The sequence below is a fragment of the Miniopterus schreibersii genome, assembly GCF_964146895.1.
Source record: "Miniopterus schreibersii genome assembly, chromosome: 5".
NCBI classification, from domain to species: domain Eukaryota; kingdom Metazoa; phylum Chordata; class Mammalia; order Chiroptera; family Miniopteridae; genus Miniopterus; species Miniopterus schreibersii.
Window position 1 is genome coordinate 64,508,608 of NC_138106.1, and position 20,249 is coordinate 64,528,856.

The window sequence follows — 20,249 nt, forward strand, 5'->3', positions numbered from 1 at the left end:
AATTTTACTTCTTGTATGTCATCTATTACTCCCAGTAGCATGGGGGATTCCAGAGTTACGTTTCTCTGCAAGGCACAGCATAATCATTTAAAATAGCATATGTTTTGTGCTTCAATAACAATTCGAGAAAGCATAACACCTTTCACATCCATTACCTAATCTTGTAGGGTCGGCTATTATTACTGTCACTGTACAGATGGGCAAGCAGGGATGCTGATGGCTTAAGTGAGCCAATGAAGATCTCACTTCAAGGCCAGGAGGAAAAGCTGAGCTTCCTGCTCCTAATCCCAGCTCTGTTCCATATCCACACTGCTTGACATCCTAAAATATTTTTTTTCACTTCTCTTGTTTAAAAAACAAATTCACGAATGAGAAATAACATATTAAAGAATCACTGTTTGAGGCTTAGGAAATCTACAACACATTAAAGAAATTAAGCAAATCTCTTCTAGAGGACAGATGTGGAAGATGTTATTAAACCACAAACAAAATAAAATGCTTCATTTCTTCTTGGAGTCCACATGATGGCTTTCATCATCTACATTATACTGTACTTTTGCACAAGAGAAAATATTTTTTGCCATAAATTATTATGTAAAAAATCAAGGACATGGAAAATTACAACAATAAGTAGTAAAAAAAAATGGAAAAAATAAAAATGAATGATTCCAGCATTGTTTCAAATACACACACACACACACACACACGTACCCCTAGAACACAGATGGAAATATATATACAAATGTCAAGTGATTATCTCTGAATAGTGGGCTTATAAGCAATTTTGATTTTCCTTTACCCTTTTGTGAATTTTCTAGATTATCTATAGTGAACACACCATAATATCTCCAAGTTTTATACTTGGAAAAATGTTTTTTACTTTTTGGCTTTTTCACTTAACCAATGCTGACAAAGTAGCTATCGGTTCTCAAAACACTTTCTCGAATATGCCAAAGACATTATCATCCTGATTATCCTTCAGATCCTGATAACTGACAGTCCTGGAAGATGAGTGCAAGATTCCGTCTTCCAATAAGTAACAGGCAGACATGCCAGAACTAATTAATCATTGTCATGACTTCCTTACAGTGAAGGATAACCAATATCAATCACTCTCTGTCTTCCCCTCCCTCTCTCCCTCTTCCTCTCTCTTCTCTTTTCCAGTAGAAGTACCGGTAGCCAGTTTACGAGGGGAACAAGGTCCTCGTGGAGAGCCTGGCCCAAGAGGACCACCTGGGCCCCCCGGTTTACCAGGTCATGGGATACCTGGAATCAAAGGAAAACCAGGGCCACAGGGATATCCAGGAATTGGAAAGCCAGGTATGCCTGGAATGCCAGGAAAGCCAGGAGCCATGGGAATGCCAGGGGCAAAAGGTGAAATTGGACCCAAAGGGGAGATGGGGCCCAAGGGGATCCCAGGACCACAAGGACCTCCAGGGCCTCACGGACTTCCTGGTATTGGGAAGCCAGGTGGACCTGGGTTACCAGGGCAACCAGGTCCAAAGGGTGAGAGAGGACTCAAAGGACCACCAGGACCTCCAGGCCTTCAGGGCCCTAAAGGAGAGAAGGGCTTCGGGATGCCAGGTCTGCCCGGCCTGAAGGGTCCTCCAGGGATGAATGGCCCCCCAGGCCCTGTCGGGCTTCCAGGAGTGGGCAAACCAGGAGTGACGGGCTTCCCTGGGCCCCAGGGCCCCCTGGGAAAGCCAGGTCCTCCAGGTGAACCTGGGCCACAGGGCCCTATTGGGATACCAGGGGTTCAAGGACCTCCCGGGATGCCTGGAGTTGGAAAACCAGGCCAGGATGGGATCCCTGGCCAGCCAGGATTTCCAGGTGGCAAAGGGGAGCAAGGACTGCCAGGGCTGCCAGGACCGCCAGGCCTGCCAGGTATCGGGAAACCAGGCTTTCCAGGACCCAAAGGCGACAAGGGCATAGGGGGTGTTCCTGGGGCTCTGGGACCAAGAGGGGAGAAAGGACCAATAGGTGCCCCTGGACTGGGGGGTCCCCCAGGAGAGCCAGGCCTGCCTGGAATCCCAGGTCCTATGGGCCCTCCAGGTGCTATTGGTTTTCCTGGACCCAAAGGAGAAGGTGGGGTTGTAGGACCACAGGGGCCACCAGGTCCCAAGGGTGAGCCAGGGCTTCAAGGCTTCCCAGGAAAGCCAGGTTTCCTTGGTGAAGTGGGTCCCCCTGGTATAAGAGGTTTGCCAGGTCCCATAGGGCCCAAGGGGGAAGCTGGGCATAAAGGGTTGCCAGGGCTCCCCGGTGCTCCAGGACTGCTTGGACCAAAGGGAGAACCAGGAATCCCAGGGGATCAGGGTTTACAGGGCCCCCCAGGCATCCCCGGTATTGCAGGCCCTAGTGGCCCTATTGGACCACCTGGAATTCCTGGCCCCAAAGGGGAACCTGGCCTCCCAGGGCCCCCTGGGTTCCCTGGAGTAGGGAAGCCCGGAGTAGCAGGACTTCATGGCCCCCCGGGAAAGCCCGGTGCCCTGGGTCCTCAAGGCCAGCCTGGCCTTCCAGGGCCCCCAGGCCCTCCCGGCCCCCCAGGCCCCCCAGCTGTGATGCCCCCTACACCACCTCCCCATGGAGAATACCTGCCAGATATGGGGCTGGGAATTGATGGCGTGAAACCCCCCCATGCCTATGGGGGTAAGAAAGGCAAGAACGGGGGGCCAGCCTACGAGATGCCTGCGTTTACCGCCGAGCTGACCGCACCTTTCCCGCCCGTGGGGGCCCCGGTGAAGTTTGACAAACTGCTCTACAACGGCAGACAGAACTACAACCCGCAGACGGGCATCTTCACCTGCGAAGTCCCAGGCGTCTACTACTTTGCCTACCACGTTCACTGCAAGGGGGGCAACGTGTGGGTTGCTCTGTTCAAGAACAACGAGCCCGTGATGTACACGTACGACGAGTACAAGAAGGGCTTCCTGGACCAGGCGTCGGGCAGCGCGGTGCTGCTGCTCAGGCCCGGGGACCGCGTGTTCCTGCAGATGCCCTCAGAACAGGCCGCGGGGCTCTACGCCGGGCAGTACGTCCACTCCTCCTTTTCAGGGTATTTATTGTATCCCATGTAAAAAAGAAAAGAAGTGGAGAGAGATTTAATAGAAGAAAAGAAAGTGATGCACCAGAAAATCCAAATGAAAACCGTAACTGCTTCAAAACATTTATATAGTTGGAAAGTTATATTTAAGTGAAAATTTGAAACATCATGTACAAATAAAAGCTAAGATGCGTGTTTGATGCTCTGCGCAGCATCTGGTGACAGAGAGCGATGGGACAGATTTGTGTATCGAGTGCTGACACTTGTGTTGTACCCACTGGAATCCTATTAGCTGTTGGATGTTATGTGCTTCCATGATGCCCTGCAGAATACCAGTCAGAATATTTCAGTATGAAAGATCATAGCGAATGAAAGTCACTCATATTGTTTACTTTTAAATATTTATAACTATGGCTTAAAGAAAGGTCAGTGCTAACAATTACATACCGTATTTACTTGCATAATTCCCTCTGTATTTGTGCACATATTTGGCCATGGGAGAGGGGGGAGGAGTCCTGAGCTGGTGGGAGGGGACGGGGCTATGGTAGGGCTTTAGCTGCAAGGGCTGTTTCTCTCCTGTCAGAGGGTGTGTACTTTAGCCTCAGAAGTCCTACTCAGAATTGTGTGTCTAGTGTCTAGAAGAACCAGTCAGCCATTGTGTATCTACTCAGTGCCTTCTCCGTGCCTCCCACTGGGTGAGACACTTCCGTGGGACATAAGACAGTGCCCCACAAGCAGCTAACGACCAGCTGGGAGACATGAGCAGTAAATAACTCATTTATTTCTCAAGGGTTCTTTTGGTGTTTATTTTTTTTACTGCTTCACTTCTCCTTTTTCTTCCCTCTGTGTGATTTTCACTATGACCCAACTAATACAAACACCTGGAAGTCATAAGGAAAAAAAATAACCCTCTCCTCCCGTAACTTTTCAGTTTTGTGGAATGCTTATTATTAATAGCAGTTATTAACTCTACTTACATACATATAAAAAAAAACCCTCCTTTGCCTCCACACACAAATAAAAGGGATATCAATATTTTTTAGTAGCTGCTGGATTTCAAAGAAATTTCTCTGTATAGTACGCATGCAAATCAGTGTGTCATCTGATGTTTCAAAGTCAATTTCCAAACATCCAAGCCATCCTTTTATTTGGGAGGGAGGGCAGATTTTCAGAATTACATAGGAAAATAATCTTTTTGAAAAAAAAATTTCTGAAGCTTTAAATTTAAAAGTTAATGTACTACTTCCTGGGGTAGGTACTAAAATTATAGGAAAAGAACTGTTTTTCTAGAAGCAATTTGTGGAAGAACTTCTGGAATGTCAACGGGCAGTGATAGCTCATGCTTTTCATGTCACCCCACACTCAGCACAAGGCAAGAGTCAATAAAAGTTTAAAGGGAAAAATAAATATTGTTCCAGGTTTTCACTTAGGTACATACTAACTGCTTTTTAGCATTCAAATCTGGTATCAAAACACAGACAAAGCATTTCAACTCAGCTATGAGTCTACTGCTGTCACTAAGCCACGGGGGGAAATAATGTGGGGTTACGGTGGTGGTATCTTGTATCTTTCCTTCTAAATTAAGAACGAGGAGTTAAGGGGATAGTTACAGGTGGGAAATGACACAAATAAATACGGTATAAATACACATAAAAATGTGTCTATGTCAAATCTGAATCATTTTAACTATGAAGAAAATTCTCAATCTATTATCTATCTTTTCCCTTTTATAGTATATGAGCACCATTTCTTCTCAATTTCTTAAAAAGAGAAATGAGTTCATCATCACAGGGTTTCTTATTCACTGCTAATTGTATGACAAAATTTATTTTCAAAGCAGACAGCATTTATGTGGCCCAATATCCTTTGGGTTGGTCTTGAGGATGCTGGTCTTGGCATGATGACTATGGGGGCAATGTGGGTCCATTGGGCTCCTTCTGCTGAACAGCTGCATTGAAATGGCTTGGAAGCAAGTCAGATCAGCTGATTTGTAAAACTGTATTTATCTGTACATGTATGGGCTTTTTATTTCCACCAAGAGAGAAAGTACCTATTTAGTTAAAACCAAATTTCACTTTTCAAAATACCTTCCAACTTATTTATTGGTTGTTACTCAATTGCCTATATATATATGTGTGTGTGTGTGTGTGTGTGTGTGTGTGTGTGCGCGCGCGCGTGTGTGTGTGTGTGTGTGTATATAATCGGGCATATGCTTCTAACTTTTAGATCTTGCAGGAGCAAAATCTATGCCAGATACTGTGTATTCTACAATGGTGCTAATCTCAGAGCAAATGAATTACTCCATTTAATTTAAAAAAAAAGAGTTTTAAATAATTATCTATGTATCTATGTTTCTCTTTTGAGTATTGCACATCATGTTAACACATTAGTGTAAAACCAGAAGAAATAACCACAAATTCTAAAGTCTAGGGATAGTACTACAATCCCTATTCAATTCAAAACTAACTAGAACTTTTCCATGTAATAAAGGAAACAACTGGCATTACTGTTATTTAAATACAGAGTTTTAAGCAGTATGACATCCCATAAGGGGAAAGAAATGTTTGCAGTGGGTGACTGTTCTCAAATATTTTACAGAATATCATGTGCAGTGAACAGACTGCTAACTTTTTCGAGTTTTCATGATAGATTTGAGACTTGTCAATAGCAAATCATTTTTGTATTTAAATTTTTGTACTGATTTGAAAAAAAATCTTATTAAATATCTTTAAAAGTATGTTTCTCATCTTGTTCATATCAGCTGACACTGTTTGAACCTCATAATGTTTTTATCCCCCAATGTATTAATTAGCTGCTGAAACAGAGACCCAAAACAATCATTGCTTATTTCTCTCTGACATAACAGCTCTGAGCATAAGCAGCCTCGGACTCATGTGGTAGCTCCGGTCAGGGCCTTAGGTTCCTTCTATAGTAGTCCCCCCTTATCCACAGTTTCTCTTTCCATGTTTTCAGTTACCTGTGGTCAACTGTGGTCCAAAAAAATCAAATAGAAAATTCCAGAAATAAACAATTCATAGGGTTTAAATTGCGTGCCATTCTGAGTAGTGTGATGAAATTTCACACCATTCTATTCTGTCCCACCTGGGGGGGTAAATCATCCCTTTGTCCAGAGGATCCGTGCTGTATACACTACCCATCCATTAGTCACTTATTAGCCATCTCCATTATCAGTTTGGTTATCAGAGTGACCATATTCACACAACTTTTATTACAGTATATTTTTAGAATTGTTCTATTTTATGAGTAGTTATTGTTGTTAATCTCTTTCTGTGCCTAATTGATAAATTAAACTTTATCATAGGTAGGTATGTATAGGAAAAAACATTACATATACAGTGTTCGGTACTATCTGCAGTTTCAGGCGTCCACTGGGGGTTTTGGAACATACCCCCACAGATAAGGGAAGGCTACTGTATCTTGTTCTTCCACCCCAAAGGAGTTGCCCTCATCTCCAAGGTGCAGGCTAACTAACCTTCACAGCCACACCCCAGCCAGTAGGAAGGTGAAAAAACTATTAGGAAGGAGAGAGCATGTTCCCTTAAAGGACTCCACCCAGCAGTTGTTTAGATCACTTCCTCCCACATCCCATTGTTTGAATTTAGTCATATTGCCACAAGTTGCAAGGGAGTGTGGGAAACTGAATATTAATTGAGAGTTACCACATGCCCAGCTAGAAATCAAGAGTTCTACTAATACGGAAGAAGGGAGGACAGATATTGGGAGAAATTAGCTGCTGTGTCTGTCACATCTACCATAAAAGAAAAAACTGCCACAGACCTCTCTTCTCCCACAATCTTCAAATACTCTATCCTGTTTCACTTTGCCACACTAGAGCCAAATACCTTGAGGGGAGATGGTGGTGGGTGTTGCTACAGAGCAGAAGCAGGCCGGTTTCAAGATCCTAATGGTCTTAAGTATCACTGATAAGTAAGAATTGTTTTGTGATGACTTGTCAAGCTCAGAATGACCGTAACTTATGATGTCTAAAATACTATAAAGGGATTATTCAAATCATTCAACAAGCAAGTATGTAGCACCGACCTGTGGCTGGTTAACTCACTTGTTTAAACCATCAGTCTGGAAGCTCAAGACCACAGCTTCCAAGTCCATATAGCCCAATTAGTTCTATTTCATTCTGTAGCCAAAGACTCTTTCATAATATGGACCAGTCATCTTGTGTGCACGCAGTGTTGGTGGTCACAGAAGTAAATGAAGGATAGATACATGAGACAGAGGCAGCAAGAAATGAAAGGTTGGAATTCAGAATGCTGGACGAGCAGGGCAAATCCATCATTACAATGAGACTATAGTAACCCATTACATTAAAACGAAACAAAAAGTAGCCCCTACTTTGTGTTTGACATTACTAAAGCAATGCGAGGGATACAAACGCAACAGAAAACATGACCCTTCTTAAAAAAAAATCTTCTGTTTGGAGGATGTGAAGATGTTTGTTAAACAAGACATTGATTTCCAGGTGATGTACAAACAAGTGCAGGGTGGTATGATGCCAACTGATGCACACATGCTAGAGAAATTCAGAAAAAGAAAGACCATTCTGTGCGGCTCCCTTCCTGGGCGCTTTCTCTGGCTTGTCTGCTGCATAATTCCTGCTCACCCTCAGGACACAGGGCAAGCATCACTCCTCTTCCCTGTTGCTCCGTTTAGTCGCTTTCTCCCCTGTGGCACCTTGTACAGTCTTCTGTCCCTTCTTCTTTCCTGCTTAGTAATAAACTGTGTCTTACTCCCCTATTGGAGTGTAAGCTTCTTGAGAATAGGCACTTTGTTTGATCTTTGCATCCACAGCCCATCACAGAGCCCTAGTCCAGTACCAGGTTTGAGGGAAGAATGAATCCCTCAAGGCTGTTGTGGGAGGGAGTACCAAACTCGATGTGAGGTGTGACTCACTCCAGCTCTTGGATCCCAAGATGATACAGAAGATGATATATTTCAAGATTATTTAGAAGCTCACTGTGGGATGAAACTCAATCTCAGTTTTTTGGAGATGATTTTAATTTTTTAAAAAAATTTATTTGCAAGTCACTAATAATTTTATTTTTAATAAACTATTTTTTTATATCTTTATTGATTTCAGAGAGAGGAAAGGAGAGGGAGAGAGAGATAGAAACATCAATGATGAGAGTCATTGATCAGCTGCAGCCTGCAACCCAGGCATGTGCCCTAACCAGGAACCGAACCCCGATCAACTGGATCCTAGGTCGATGCTCAACCGCTGAGCCATGTCTGGCTGGGCTAATAAACTAATTTTGAACAGTTTTATATTTACAAAAATATTGCAAAAATATTACAGGTTTTCCATAAACCTGCACCAGTTTTCCCTATTCTTAACATCTGCTTTACAGAATGCATTGTATTTAGTCATAATTTCTCTTTAGGCTCCTCTTGGCTATAAAACTTTCTCAGATTTTCATTGTTTTGGAGAACTTGATAGTTTTAAGGATCACTGATGAGGTGTTTCAAAAAAATTTCTTTTACTAGAAATTTGTCTGATGGTTATCTCATGGTTAGACTGGGGTTATAGATTTTGGGGGGAGAGGAGAAGATCACAGAGGTGGCCATTCCTTATCACTTCATATCAAGGATGCATACTGTCATCATGACTTATCAGTCCATGTTGACTTGGACCATATGACTGAGAGTGTTTGTCAGATTTCTGGAGAAGATGATTTTTAAAGATATTATCTTTAATTTCATAGAATTTAGATAGATAGAACACAGGGCACCCCAAGTGGAACAGCCTCTCCTCCTCTAAAGACAGACAGGAGGGAAGTGTGTGTGTGTGTGTGTGTGTGTGTGTGTGTGTGCGCGCGCGCACGTGCGCGCTGGGGTGGGGGTGGATGGAAGGGCTGCTGAGACAAGGAAAACGGCCTAACTTGATCCTCTGATCTACTCAAGAACTAGTAAAGGAAGCTGATCTACTGATTTAATACCCAAAGGACAGTCACATGATGCAGGGCTTTACATCTAGGAAAAAGATATTTATACTTTATGTAATATGCCATAAGAAGACATATTAAAAATTTATTTGCAAGTCACTAATAATTTTATTTTTAATAAACTATTTTTTTATATCTTTATTGATTTCAGAGAGAGGAAAGGTCCTTAATTAAGGTCCTAATTAAGGTCCTTAATTAGGAAAATGATAAGAAGTATTTTAGAAAAATTATTTTGATTAGTTTTTGAAGGAGGTAAGATATAGGTAGCAAAGCAGGAGAGATCTGAATGGCTCCACCCCAAGAATGGGATGAGGGGCTAATGGTGAATGGTCCTAACCAAGCCTCAAGAGTACAAGCCAGATGTCAGGCCAGGTATCAGGGTGTAAGGACTGCAAAACAGTGGAGCTATTTCAAGGGCTAGGAAATGGAATGAAGAATGGAAGACTGAAAAGACAGCTGCAAGACCGAACTGAACTTGGGGACAATCCCAGGATGGACGGCCTTTATCCCAAAGGTGGTTTCCTCACATTGATACACTTGGAAGACAGGGACAGTGCCACTGCCAGAGAGGTGGAGTCCACCAGCAGGCCCCCTTCAGGCAGGGAAAGGAGAAGACACTCAGCTTATTTAGAGTCTGGTGGGATTTGGCCTGATGGCAGAAGATACCTGTGCTCCAGATGAACATTTGGTAGATGACAGGTGGAGCCCTGAGTCTCAAGAGAGATCTGGTGATCTCTGTCATAAGAGGGAGAAAAGGGACTGGCTGGAAATTAGTAGCACTATTTGCAGACAAAAATTATTAAATTGCTTTAAAATCTCCTCCTTTACTTACTGCATGAATTTATTTAACAAATCATTTCATCATACATATAGCAAAGGTAAATGTCACCCTAATCCATATGAAATTACAATTAATTCCAAATATACAGGACTAGCACAGAGTGTGCACCAATCGTGTTTTACTATAATTCAGAAAAGCTTTTCTCCTTAATGGTCCTTGTGACTTTAAAAGTGAAAATGTTTATGCTCATTCTATATCGTGAAGAAAAATATCTAGGGAATAAGCCTTGGGGTTACCTTTCTTTCTACAAAGAGTTACACAGGATTTCTGATGCTTCCTTTCATTTTCAAAACCAATATTTGTGTCAGGATAAATTTTATCATCCAACAAGTTATTCTTCCTGGTGTCAAATAGTAGTTAATAATTTTTAGTATTAGAAATGTTTTTGCTAATTCCTGGAGAGAAGTGTAATGGAATTTAAATCAAAAGTGGGGCACCTCATCCGTTTTAAACAAGTAACTCAGAAGTTTCTCTTGTGTGTTACTAAAACACAGGACCATCTAATCAAATTTTCCTTTGAGGCATCCAGAACCATTCCAGAGATTTTTTTCTTTGCTATCTTACTGCAAGTAAAAAAATAGATTTTCATTAGAATAAAAAACACCTCTAAATTACAGCTTGGGAATCCCGTGAAGACATACATTTCATGTGCCTTGTTAAATCCACCAAGACCTAAATGTTAATTTTGCAATGAGCATGACCAAGTCAGTTCTCATCTGAGTGGCTGGCAGCCATGTTCACATCTGCTCTTCATTCTTGGGATGAGAGACACAATGGGGAAAACTAATGGAACGTTGACCAGTCTCCATTTTCCTACTACTAATAATAGCCGTCTTTCCTCACCAAACACAATGCTGTCCTTGTTATTTGTTCTGCCAAACCAGGGTCACCAACACAGAACATGTTAGGAGAGGGCTCTGGGGTGAGACACAGAGAACAAATCTCAGCTCCTCTATCTACCAGCTATGTCATCTGGAGTTGATTACCTAACCTCTCTAAACTTCAGCTTTTGCACCTATAAAATAGTAAGTGATGATAGTAACTACCTTCTACAGTAGTTGGAAGGGTCGGATGATGTAGTCTGGTGTGGTACGGAGGGGTAACAACTGCTACCATTTGCTGAACGCCAACTCTATACCAGAAACTGCTTTAGGTGTTTTTATGTGTCCCCTTAGTAACTCCCCATAACTCTATTATTAGCTCCATTTTACAGCTGAAGAAACTGAAGCATAGTAACTTGTCCAAGACTTACTCAATGACAATTCCAGGATTTTAACCCCAGTATCTGGCTTAAGATCCACACTCTGAGCTATTACATCATATTGCTTCAAGCCAGGAGGGAAAAGTTCTCAGCTTTCTGAGAAGCAAACAACTGTCAGTGAGGGCTCAGAACATTCGCTTGCCTCAAAAGGGAAAGTGATGACCAGTTTCTCAGTTTTGTCTTATGTATTGTCCTTACCAGAGATGATCAGAAGAGCTTGCTACCAGAAGACCTATTGATGCGTGTGCTGGTGACATCCCCATCCATTAGGACATACGAGGGCAGATATGTATGGCTTTAAAAACTAAAGGGACCACCTCACACCTGTTAGGATGGCTACTATTTAAGAAAAAAAAAACACACAGAAAATAAGTATTAGCAAGGATGTGGGCAAATTGGAACCCTTGTGCACTGCTGGTGGGAATGTAAAATTGCACAGCTGTTATGAAAACAGTATGGTGGTTCCTCAAAAAATTAAAAATAGAATTACCAAATTATATAGCATTTCCATTTCTGGGTAAATACCCAAATGACTCGAAAGCAGGGACACAAACAGAAACTTGCCCTTCAATGTTCATAGCAGCATTATTCACAGTATCTAAGAAGCAGAAGCAACCCAGATGTCCATCAATAGACGAGTGTGTGAACGAAATGTGGTGCATACATGCAATGGAATATTATTCAGCCTTAAAAAAGGAAATTCTGACACATGCTATAACATGGATTAACCTGGATGGTATAATGCTGAGAGAAATAAGCCAATTACAAAAGAACAAATATTATATGATTCCACTTATTGAGGTACCTATACTAGTTCAATCCACAGGTAGAAAGTAGAAGAGTGGTTGCCAGGGGCTAGGGAGAGATAGGAATAGAGAATTACTGCTTAATAGGTATAGAGTTTCAATTTTGCAAGATAAAAAGAATTCTGGACATGGGTGGTGGTGATGGTGAATGTATTTAATGCCACTGACCTGTACAGTTATAAAATGGTTAAGATGATAAATGTTATGTGTGTTTTACCACAATTTAAAAAATAAAGCACTATAGGGAAAAACCACCTGTTAATAGGAATAACCCATGATGTAGGTTATTAGAAATGACCTCCAGCAGCCTCCTTTACCTCCAAGTTCATCACAATGTTTTCCAAATGGATAAAGAGTCTAAGCAACACCACTGCAGTGGGTCACAAACCACAAGTCCCAGCCTCCCCCAGGGAAGCTCTGCAGATCCCTATGGGGACTGCCTCTTACCACACCTCCTCCACTTCAGTGGATGTTACCTTCTAGGAACCTTACGATCTGCCTGCCAGACAATCCACCTTCACCCCCTAACTCCAAATTGCACACTAGAATGAGTTTCCTCTCTTTAAGCATAAGCATGCAATCTGCATGCCAATTTCCGGTGCCAAAGGCAAAGTTAAAGATCAGGTTTTTCTTTCTCTAAATAAAGGGATCTTTACTGAGCCCATACATACTCAAGATATGAGATAAACAAATGTAAGTTTTACTGCAGCCTCCTGACCTCACCAGGCCCTGTGGAGAGAGAGGAAAAATGCATTGCCTCTCTAGGCAGGCTACCCAGCCTTAGTTAGGAGAAGGGACTTGAGCATGGTTTCAGCAACTGGCTCGTCCCCAAGGAAAAGGTGCTCCCTCTCATGGCCAGAGGAGAAACAGCAGTTCCACAAGCAGGTTTCTTTTTTGCCCCCTTTTTTAAAATCTAAAGAACATAATAAACTGATGAACAAAATAGATTCAGTGATATAGAAGCATGGAACAGACTGAAGAATCTCTGAGGGAAAGTGGAGTGAGGTGGGTGAGTGGGTGGGGAGAGATTAACCAAAGAATTTATATGCACAAATGCATAACCCATGGACACAGACAATAGTGTGGGGAAGGCCTGGGGAGGGGAGTGGGTGTGGGGTGGAGGGGTCAATGGGGAAAAAAAGGGGACATCTGTAATACTTTCAACAATAAAGATAAATTTAAAAGATAAAAATTTAAAAAAATTATCTTTATTGTTGAAAGTTTTACAGATGCTCCCCCTTACCCCCCTCCACTCACCCTTACCCCCCGCAGTTTTTTTCTTAACATGAAATCAGTGGGTCAGGAATTCGGAGAGAACATAGTGGAGACAGTTTCTCTCTACTCCATGATATCTGGGACCACAGTTGGGGGTGAATCAACAGCTGGGGCCTAGAGTAATCTGGAGGCATCTTCACTTACAGGCCTAGCTGTTGATGTTGGTTGCCAGTAAAGACCTCTGCTGGGCTGTGGGCTGGAATACCTACATATGTTCTTTCCATGTCATTTCTCCATGTTGGCTACTTTGGGATTCCTCCCAGCATGATTCCTGGGTCCATGTGAGCACCCCAAGGTAACAAGGTGGAAATGCATTGAATTTTAAAGACCTAGTCTCAGAATTCACAGAACATCCATTCTACGGTATTCTATTAGTTGATAAAGGCTTGCCCAGGTTCAAAGAGAAGGAATGCAGACCTCACTATTCAATGGGAGAAATGACAAGGTCACATTGTAAGAAAAGTATGCAGGATGGAATACATGGGTGGCAATCTTTGGAAAATACCATCTGCCTTATGTCTGCCTGGTTGTTCAGTGTCTTGTCTGCTGGATACTAAACCTGGTGGACCTAGACATGGGACACAAGATCCACACACTTTTGCCACTCCCTCAGGTCCCTCCACATGCCTCTTCCCAAATCTCTTTGCTAGTGAACTTCAAATATTGTCTTACAGGCCCTTAATCCACTCAGTACATCATTCACTATTGCTCAAGACTATGTTTATCCTTATTTTAGAATATTTCTCTCTCCATTCAAAGGTGATGACTAAATGTACATCTTGAAGCTCTGGCCACTACGATTCTCCTCACCCCTGTACTGTAGGGCCACCCCCTGAGGGGGACTGTAGTGCAGCAGCAGGCCATTTTCAGCACCACCAACATACCAAGCCTGAACCCATCTTCAATATTTTCCTCCATCACCAGCTGGTCATAGGCAACACTTTATTTGATCATAGGTGTGAGCTGAGGGATACAACAGACATGGATATCTGGGCCAGCTGTACATGTAACTTATGACTTCTGGACCTGCTTAAATGTGACCTCATGTATATACCGTTTCTGTTAAGGGATTTGTGCTGTGCACACCTGACCTTACAAAACCCAGGCCCAGAAGGGCAGTTCTGGTCACATAACCATTTGAGGTTCCATTGTCAAAAGCTCAGTTTCTACTGGAGGGCAGTATCATGACAATAGGTGCTTTCTGAATGGTTTGGCTGCAGAAGGCATGGCCTTACTCTAGAATCCTAGGAGTCTGTGCTGTGATTCTCCTTTTAGGTTCTGCTAGATTCCACACAGCATCATTATCTATCACCTAGCACCTTGGGGGCTATCACATCATCATGAACTAAGTAGAAAAGCAGCTTGTATCATGGTCTGGACATGCCACCATGCCCTACCTTCTCTTGACTCTACTCAAAACTGGCAGCCTTTCAGCTCACTTGATAAATGGGTTAGGGAAGTATTTCTAATGTGGCACAGGCTATCTGTACAATCCAAAGAGGTGCAACAAATACTGTTTCTTTTTCTTAGTGGTGGGAGATGAAAGATTCAATAACTTTTCCTTTACCTTGAAGGGAATAACCAGGCATGCCTCAGATATGCAGACTCCAAAAAATGTGATCAACATTGCAGGCCCCTGAACATTTGTAATTTATCACTCACCCTCTGGCATGCTAAGGCATCTGTTTCCTGCTCCCCAGATCCATTTAACACTTTGTCATCAATGCAACGAATCAATACAATGTTTTGAAGAAGAGTCCAATGAAGTCCTTTTGAACTATATTAAGACAAAGAGTTAACCAGCCCTGAGAGTGTTCGTAGGAAAGCATTCACAGCTTTGGGTGAACATGAACTCAACCTTCCCAAGTGAATGAAAAGTGCTTTGATCTTTCCTAACAGGAATTGAGTATGAGTAGTACACATTTGCAAGATCAAAATCACATAGCAAGTGCTAGAGGCTGTGTTGATTGATTCACCCAAAGATACAACACCTGCTACAGCCTCTATGATCGAAGATATCATCTGATTAAGTTTATAGTAGCCCACCATCATTTGCCATGGTCTATCTTATTTAGGAAGGACCATACTGGCAAACCGAACACCCTGCAGCCTCTAAGTCCTTTGAGTTGTCATTAACCTCTGCAGTTCCACTGGAGTGAGATAGTGCTTCTGACTTACTATCTCTGCAATGGAGTAGGGTGGGAGAGGCAGATTTAGGGGCTTCCACTTGGCCTTCCTAACCTAATGGTTCCTACTTCATAGGCCAGAGGGTCAATGTGATGGTTCTACCACCTGCAAAGTATAGCCATCTCAATTATCCACTGGAGCCACAGTGAAACAGATTTGGGCCAGGACTCTATCACCTGTCCCTTGAATGCCCCACTCTAGCAGGAAATTAATGTAGCAGTTCAGATTCCCTGAATCAATGTAGTTCACCCCAGGACTAGGGTGAAGCAAGCAGGCACCCCCAGCACATTTAAAGAGGCACTCACACTCAGGTTTGGTGCATTAAAAAAAATTTTTTTTTTTAATCCTCACCGGAGGATATTTTTTCCATTGCTTTTCAGAGGGGGGAGGGATACATCGATGTGAGAGAGATACATGGATTGGTTGGTTGCCCTCCCCCTACCTCCTGAAGGTGCCCCAACCCTGCTGGGATTGATCCTGCAGCCGAGGTAGGTGCCCTTGACCAGAATCAAACCTGAGACCTTTCAGTCTGTGGGTCGACACTCTAACAACTGAGCAACTGGCTACTGCTCACATATGCATTTTTTTGCCTAAACAGTTTTTAGTTTTCCTTGTATTTGAACTTTATAAAATGGCATCTAGTACTTGGCTTTTTAAAACTCAACATTGTTCCCAAACTATATCTATGTTATTATGTATATTCATTGATTTATTCTGCTTAATTGTATGGCTGTATTATAATTTAATTATCCATTTCATGTACAAACACATTTGGGATGTTTCCACTTTTTTTACTGTTATTAACAGTGCTGCTGTGAACATTCTTTTATAGTTTCCTGGTACACCCATGCAAGTGTTTCCCAAGTGTATATATTTAGGGGTGGAAATTGCTGGATCATAAGGTGTGTATGTTGACCTTTACAAGATTTTGCCAAGCCGCCTTTCCAAGTGGTTATACCAATTTACATTCACAGCAATAATGTGTAAGAATTCCTATCGATGCACATATACTCCAGACTTTGGTATTCCCACACTTTTTAATTTTGTCAATTTACTGAATGAAAAAAAACGTATCTCAATGTAGTCTTTTTTTTTATTTCTCAGATTAATAATGGGACAGAGCATCTCTTCATATATTTATTAGTCATGGCATTTCCTCCTCCAAATTGGTATTTATCCAGTTCTCCTTTTCAGTAATCTATTAACCATCATAATCATCTGCCATTTACATTTCCTCATGAAAGACATTAATTTTGGTGGTTACGGATTATTTTACATTTGCCACTTTTATACCTCCTATTTTCCCTTTTAGGGCATTGAGGGCACGCTGATCAAGGCTAATCTGTAAAGCATTTATAAGCCACCTATTAGCTGGGTGGCTTGTTCCCCTATGACTAATCCTATCTTCATCAGATTAAGGTTCTAAGTCTTTGTCATTGACGAGGATGTATCCTATCAACAGTTTAGACCTTCAGTCGTACAAGTTCTATCTCCTCGACTCTGGTTGGTGACATCTGGAAGGCACGATCGTATTCTACTAATCTTTAAACCAGTATTCCAAGTATCCAGCCGCGTTGCGTAAATACTTTTTTTTTCCCTATGATTTTTACTGCTGTGTACGAAGAAATATCGTGCACTTACTTGACAGCTGGCTCCAGCACTGGTCGCCCATCAGGTTTTCCTTGCCCATCTCTGCCACTTAAGGATGAAAGAGACAAGAAGCACTGTGGGTCTCTTACGTATAGTTAGGCGGCAATGAGCTCCTTTCTCCTGTTTCATAAAACTGGGGGGCGAGGGGGGTTGCACAAAGGAAGGGGGCGGGGAGATGGCGATTCTAAACTCTCCAGACTACCTGGGTCTTTCCTGGGCGAGCCCTCCCGGGCCAATCTTTTTCTTTCTTCATATCGTATAAAAGGAGCAGTCTCCACATCTACAACAAAGGCCCAACATTCGCGGTCGTGAGTTCCTGTGCACGTTTTACACGAGCAAACCGGACAAACCCAAGGACGCCTACACCCCGACACAGAAACGAAAACACAGCCACGTGCTCGACTCCCGTCCCGCGGCTCCGGGTCTTTGAAACTGAGGGGAGGAAAATTGTCCGAGCATCTGGTTTCACACTTTCGACAAAACCTTTACAGCAAAAATAAAACCTAAAGTCTTAAAATAAATATTAAAAATACAATCATAGGTTTGTTTATGCGTATCCCTGTCTTAGCGCTTTTGTGGAGATTTATTTGGAGTCTCCATGCCGATCCTGCCCTGGAGCAGCGGTGTGGAAACTGCGGCGAGTTGGGCGCGGCTGGCGGGGAGGCGGGACGGCGGTTCTGACGCCATCGCTGCGGGGCGGAGGCGACGCCGTCTGAGGAGAGGCTCCCCGGAGTGCTGCGCCCGCCCGGGCTAAGAGACAGCCGGAGTCTCTGCCACCTTAAGCTTGTCCCTCGTGGTCAGCCCGCGTCGAGTCCCGCGTGGAGATGGCAGACGATCTAGGAGACGATTGGTGGGAGAACCAGCCGGCGGGAGCAGCCAGCAGCCCAGGTACCCACTCTGTCCGCCCTCGTGCGGGGCCTCCCCCCACCCCCTCCCCGCGCCGCAGCCGGGGCGGCCCCTGGCGGTCGCGGGGTCTGTCCGGCTGTGGTGCGCACAGCTGCGGGAGCGCGGGCACCGCGGCAGAGGAGGTGCTGAGACTGACTAACACGTGGAACCGACGGGGAGGACGTTCCCTCAGGTCTGCCCGCCAGTCAGGAAGGACCCTTTGCCAGGCTCTGCTTTTCTTTCCCTTATTTCTTAATGGAAGAGACGGTTCTCGTGAAGACACCCAGTTTGGGTGTCGTGGTTAAGAGTGACACCTGGGTGAGGTTCAGACTGCCTCTCGCAAATCGCAGCTCCAGCCCTCTTCATACTGTTTTGCCCCCTCCCTCCCCATCTGTAAAATATAGTAATAGTGCCAATTTCATAAGGTGGTTGTGGGGATTAAGTGAAGAGAATATAAATGGTGCACTTTAGCACAGTGCTTGGCACATAATATGGGCGTGGCAAATGTAAGCTAGAGTTTTTCTTGCTATGGTCATGATGATGTAATTTGGACTGTTAGAGCCTAAAGGAGGCTTAGAGATCATCTGTTTGAACCCATTTTACAAATGAGGACCATGAGACCTAAAGATGTCAAGTAACTTGCCAAGAGCACGTAACTTGTTGGCGTCAGAATCAAGACTAGAATTCAGTTCACAGAATTCAAAGTGTTTACTATGCTATGTGTACCCCCTCCAGCGCCATGGACGTTTTATCCTAGAGTAGATAGCATTAAGTAACTCCTCACCATAGGTCTGGTCTTCAACTTTTCAAGTTCTGTAAGGTTTAATAATTATGTTCTTTATCTTTCTTCAAAGTCGGCCTGTTCTCTACTAGCTTCTGAGATTTTTTTTTTTTTTTTTTTTTTAGGACAAAGCCAAAGTCTAATTTATGTCTGTATAGTCCCCGGGGCCCTTGGGGACTATACAGACATAAAAATCGACACTTGGTACATATTTGCTGCAAACATTAATGTTGAAATGTTAGTTGTAAAGTATCTGTTAAAAACAACAAAATTCTACTAAAGCATGTTTCCACAAGGGCAGCTTTCAGATGCAAACTCAGCAGATGTCATTTTTGTTTTAATACAGATTTTATTTAATAAAAGATTTCTCTCCATTAGTTATATTATGATTAATATAGAATACTTTACCAATAGAAATGATCCTAAATGAATGGGATACATATATGATATTGAGCAGATGTCATTTTTAAAAAAGTAGCCAGTGTAATACTTCCTTGATTAAACTTCCTGATTCTTTTGCAACTTTGTTTCTAGCAAATGCATCTCTGTGTTTCAAGGCACAAACATATTTCTTTGTAGGCTGCGGTGTCCCATATTTACTTTAATAATCCTTAACTCAGGTGTTAAAAGCTATATTTTATGGTATGATTCAAGGATAGAGACCATTTAAGAAATAACTGAAATCTTTTCTAGTGGTGAAGGGGATCCTAATTATTGACTCTAGTCCTGCCTTTTTCCCCTCACCAGCAGTGTGTCTCTAAAGTTAGTTACCCTTGGGAAGGAGAGAAATCAACTTGTATTGAGCATCAGTTATGTGCTAGATGTTTTCATAAATAGGAATTTATTTCATTTTTATAACATCTTTAAAAAGTGTCATTTTTATAGATGAAAAACAGAAAAGTAATATTCTTAGGAACACACAGCAAGGAAAAGGTCTGGGAAGAGATTAGTCAAGTGTGCCTAACTTTTTAAGTCACAATATTACCACTATTACTACATGGCTTCTTTGGGCCTCAGTGTCATGATCTCTAAAATGAGGAGTCCTTAGGGATTATCTTTTTAGGAGTTTTATCCATCAGCAGTTCTAAACATTGAATCTAGTAGAACTTTAAAGTGTTGCAGCCTCCTTCATCTAAATTGCCAGAATCCCCATCAGGATAATATGTTGGAGTCTCCAGGATCACCTTACTTTTAGATTCCTTATAACTGTAAGACTAAGCTTTGAAAATCACTAACATTAAATTTGTCAGAGGCTTTTGCTTTGTTAACTGCTTTTAAGTAAAGCGAGCATATAAGCTTCCTTGATATCTACTTGAGTGATTATTTACTGGTAACTTGCCTAACTAATCTATGTAGTATTTCTAATTCAGAAGAAATCACAGCTGAACCAATTTAGATTTCCTGATTCTTCCTACATTAATAGGGAAAGATCAGCCTAAAATGTATAAATTATGTTTTGTTTTGAAGGTCAAAGGAGAAATAGTGCCTTAAGTCAGAAAAAGGACAGATAGTTGTAATGATGCTTTTATTCCTGTTGTGTATTAT

General features: G+C 42.5%; 2 protein-coding genes and 1 long non-coding RNA gene across 9 annotated transcripts in view; 2 read left to right on the top strand and 1 right to left on the bottom strand.

The window, feature by feature from the left end:
• The window catches only part of COL8A1 (collagen type VIII alpha 1 chain), a 149,657-nt gene extending 144,570 nt beyond the window's left edge, over nt 1-5,087 (top strand). Inside the window, exon 4 of one of the 2 annotated variants that reach the window (XM_081139357.1) lies at nt 1,165-5,087. In XM_081139357.1, the coding sequence (XP_080995483.1) occupies nt 1,165-3,074 (1,910 nt within the window). In that variant the 3' untranslated portion in view covers nt 3,075-5,087. The remainder of the gene's footprint in view (nt 1-1,164) is intronic. The other variant, XM_081139358.1, reaches the window with a different exon arrangement.
• LOC308558138 overlaps nt 1-17,634 on the bottom strand; it is a 62,190-nt gene extending 44,556 nt beyond the window's left edge. Inside the window, exons 1-3 of one of the 2 annotated variants that reach the window (XR_013998963.1) lie at nt 17,030-17,634; nt 14,864-14,978; nt 2,962-3,043 (exon numbers count right to left, since the gene is read on the bottom strand). This is a non-coding gene — a long non-coding RNA (uncharacterized lncRNA). Of the gene's footprint in view, nt 1-2,961; nt 3,044-14,863; nt 14,979-17,029 lie in introns of those variants that run through there. The other variant, XR_013998962.1, reaches the window with a different exon arrangement.
• Nucleotides 17,635-17,728: 94 nt separating this feature from the next.
• The window catches only part of CMSS1 (cms1 ribosomal small subunit homolog), a 340,238-nt gene continuing 337,717 nt past the window's right edge, over nt 17,729-20,249 (top strand). For 2 of the 5 annotated variants that reach the window (XM_081139359.1, XM_081139360.1), the window contains exon 1: nt 17,729-17,926. Coding sequence is in view for 2 of the 5 variants with exons in the window: in XM_081139361.1 (XP_080995487.1) it covers nt 17,863-17,926 (64 nt within the window). In the remaining 3 variants the exon portion in view is untranslated. The remainder of the gene's footprint in view (nt 17,927-20,249) is intronic. The other 3 variants (XM_081139362.1, XM_081139361.1, XM_081139363.1) reach the window with 3 other exon arrangements.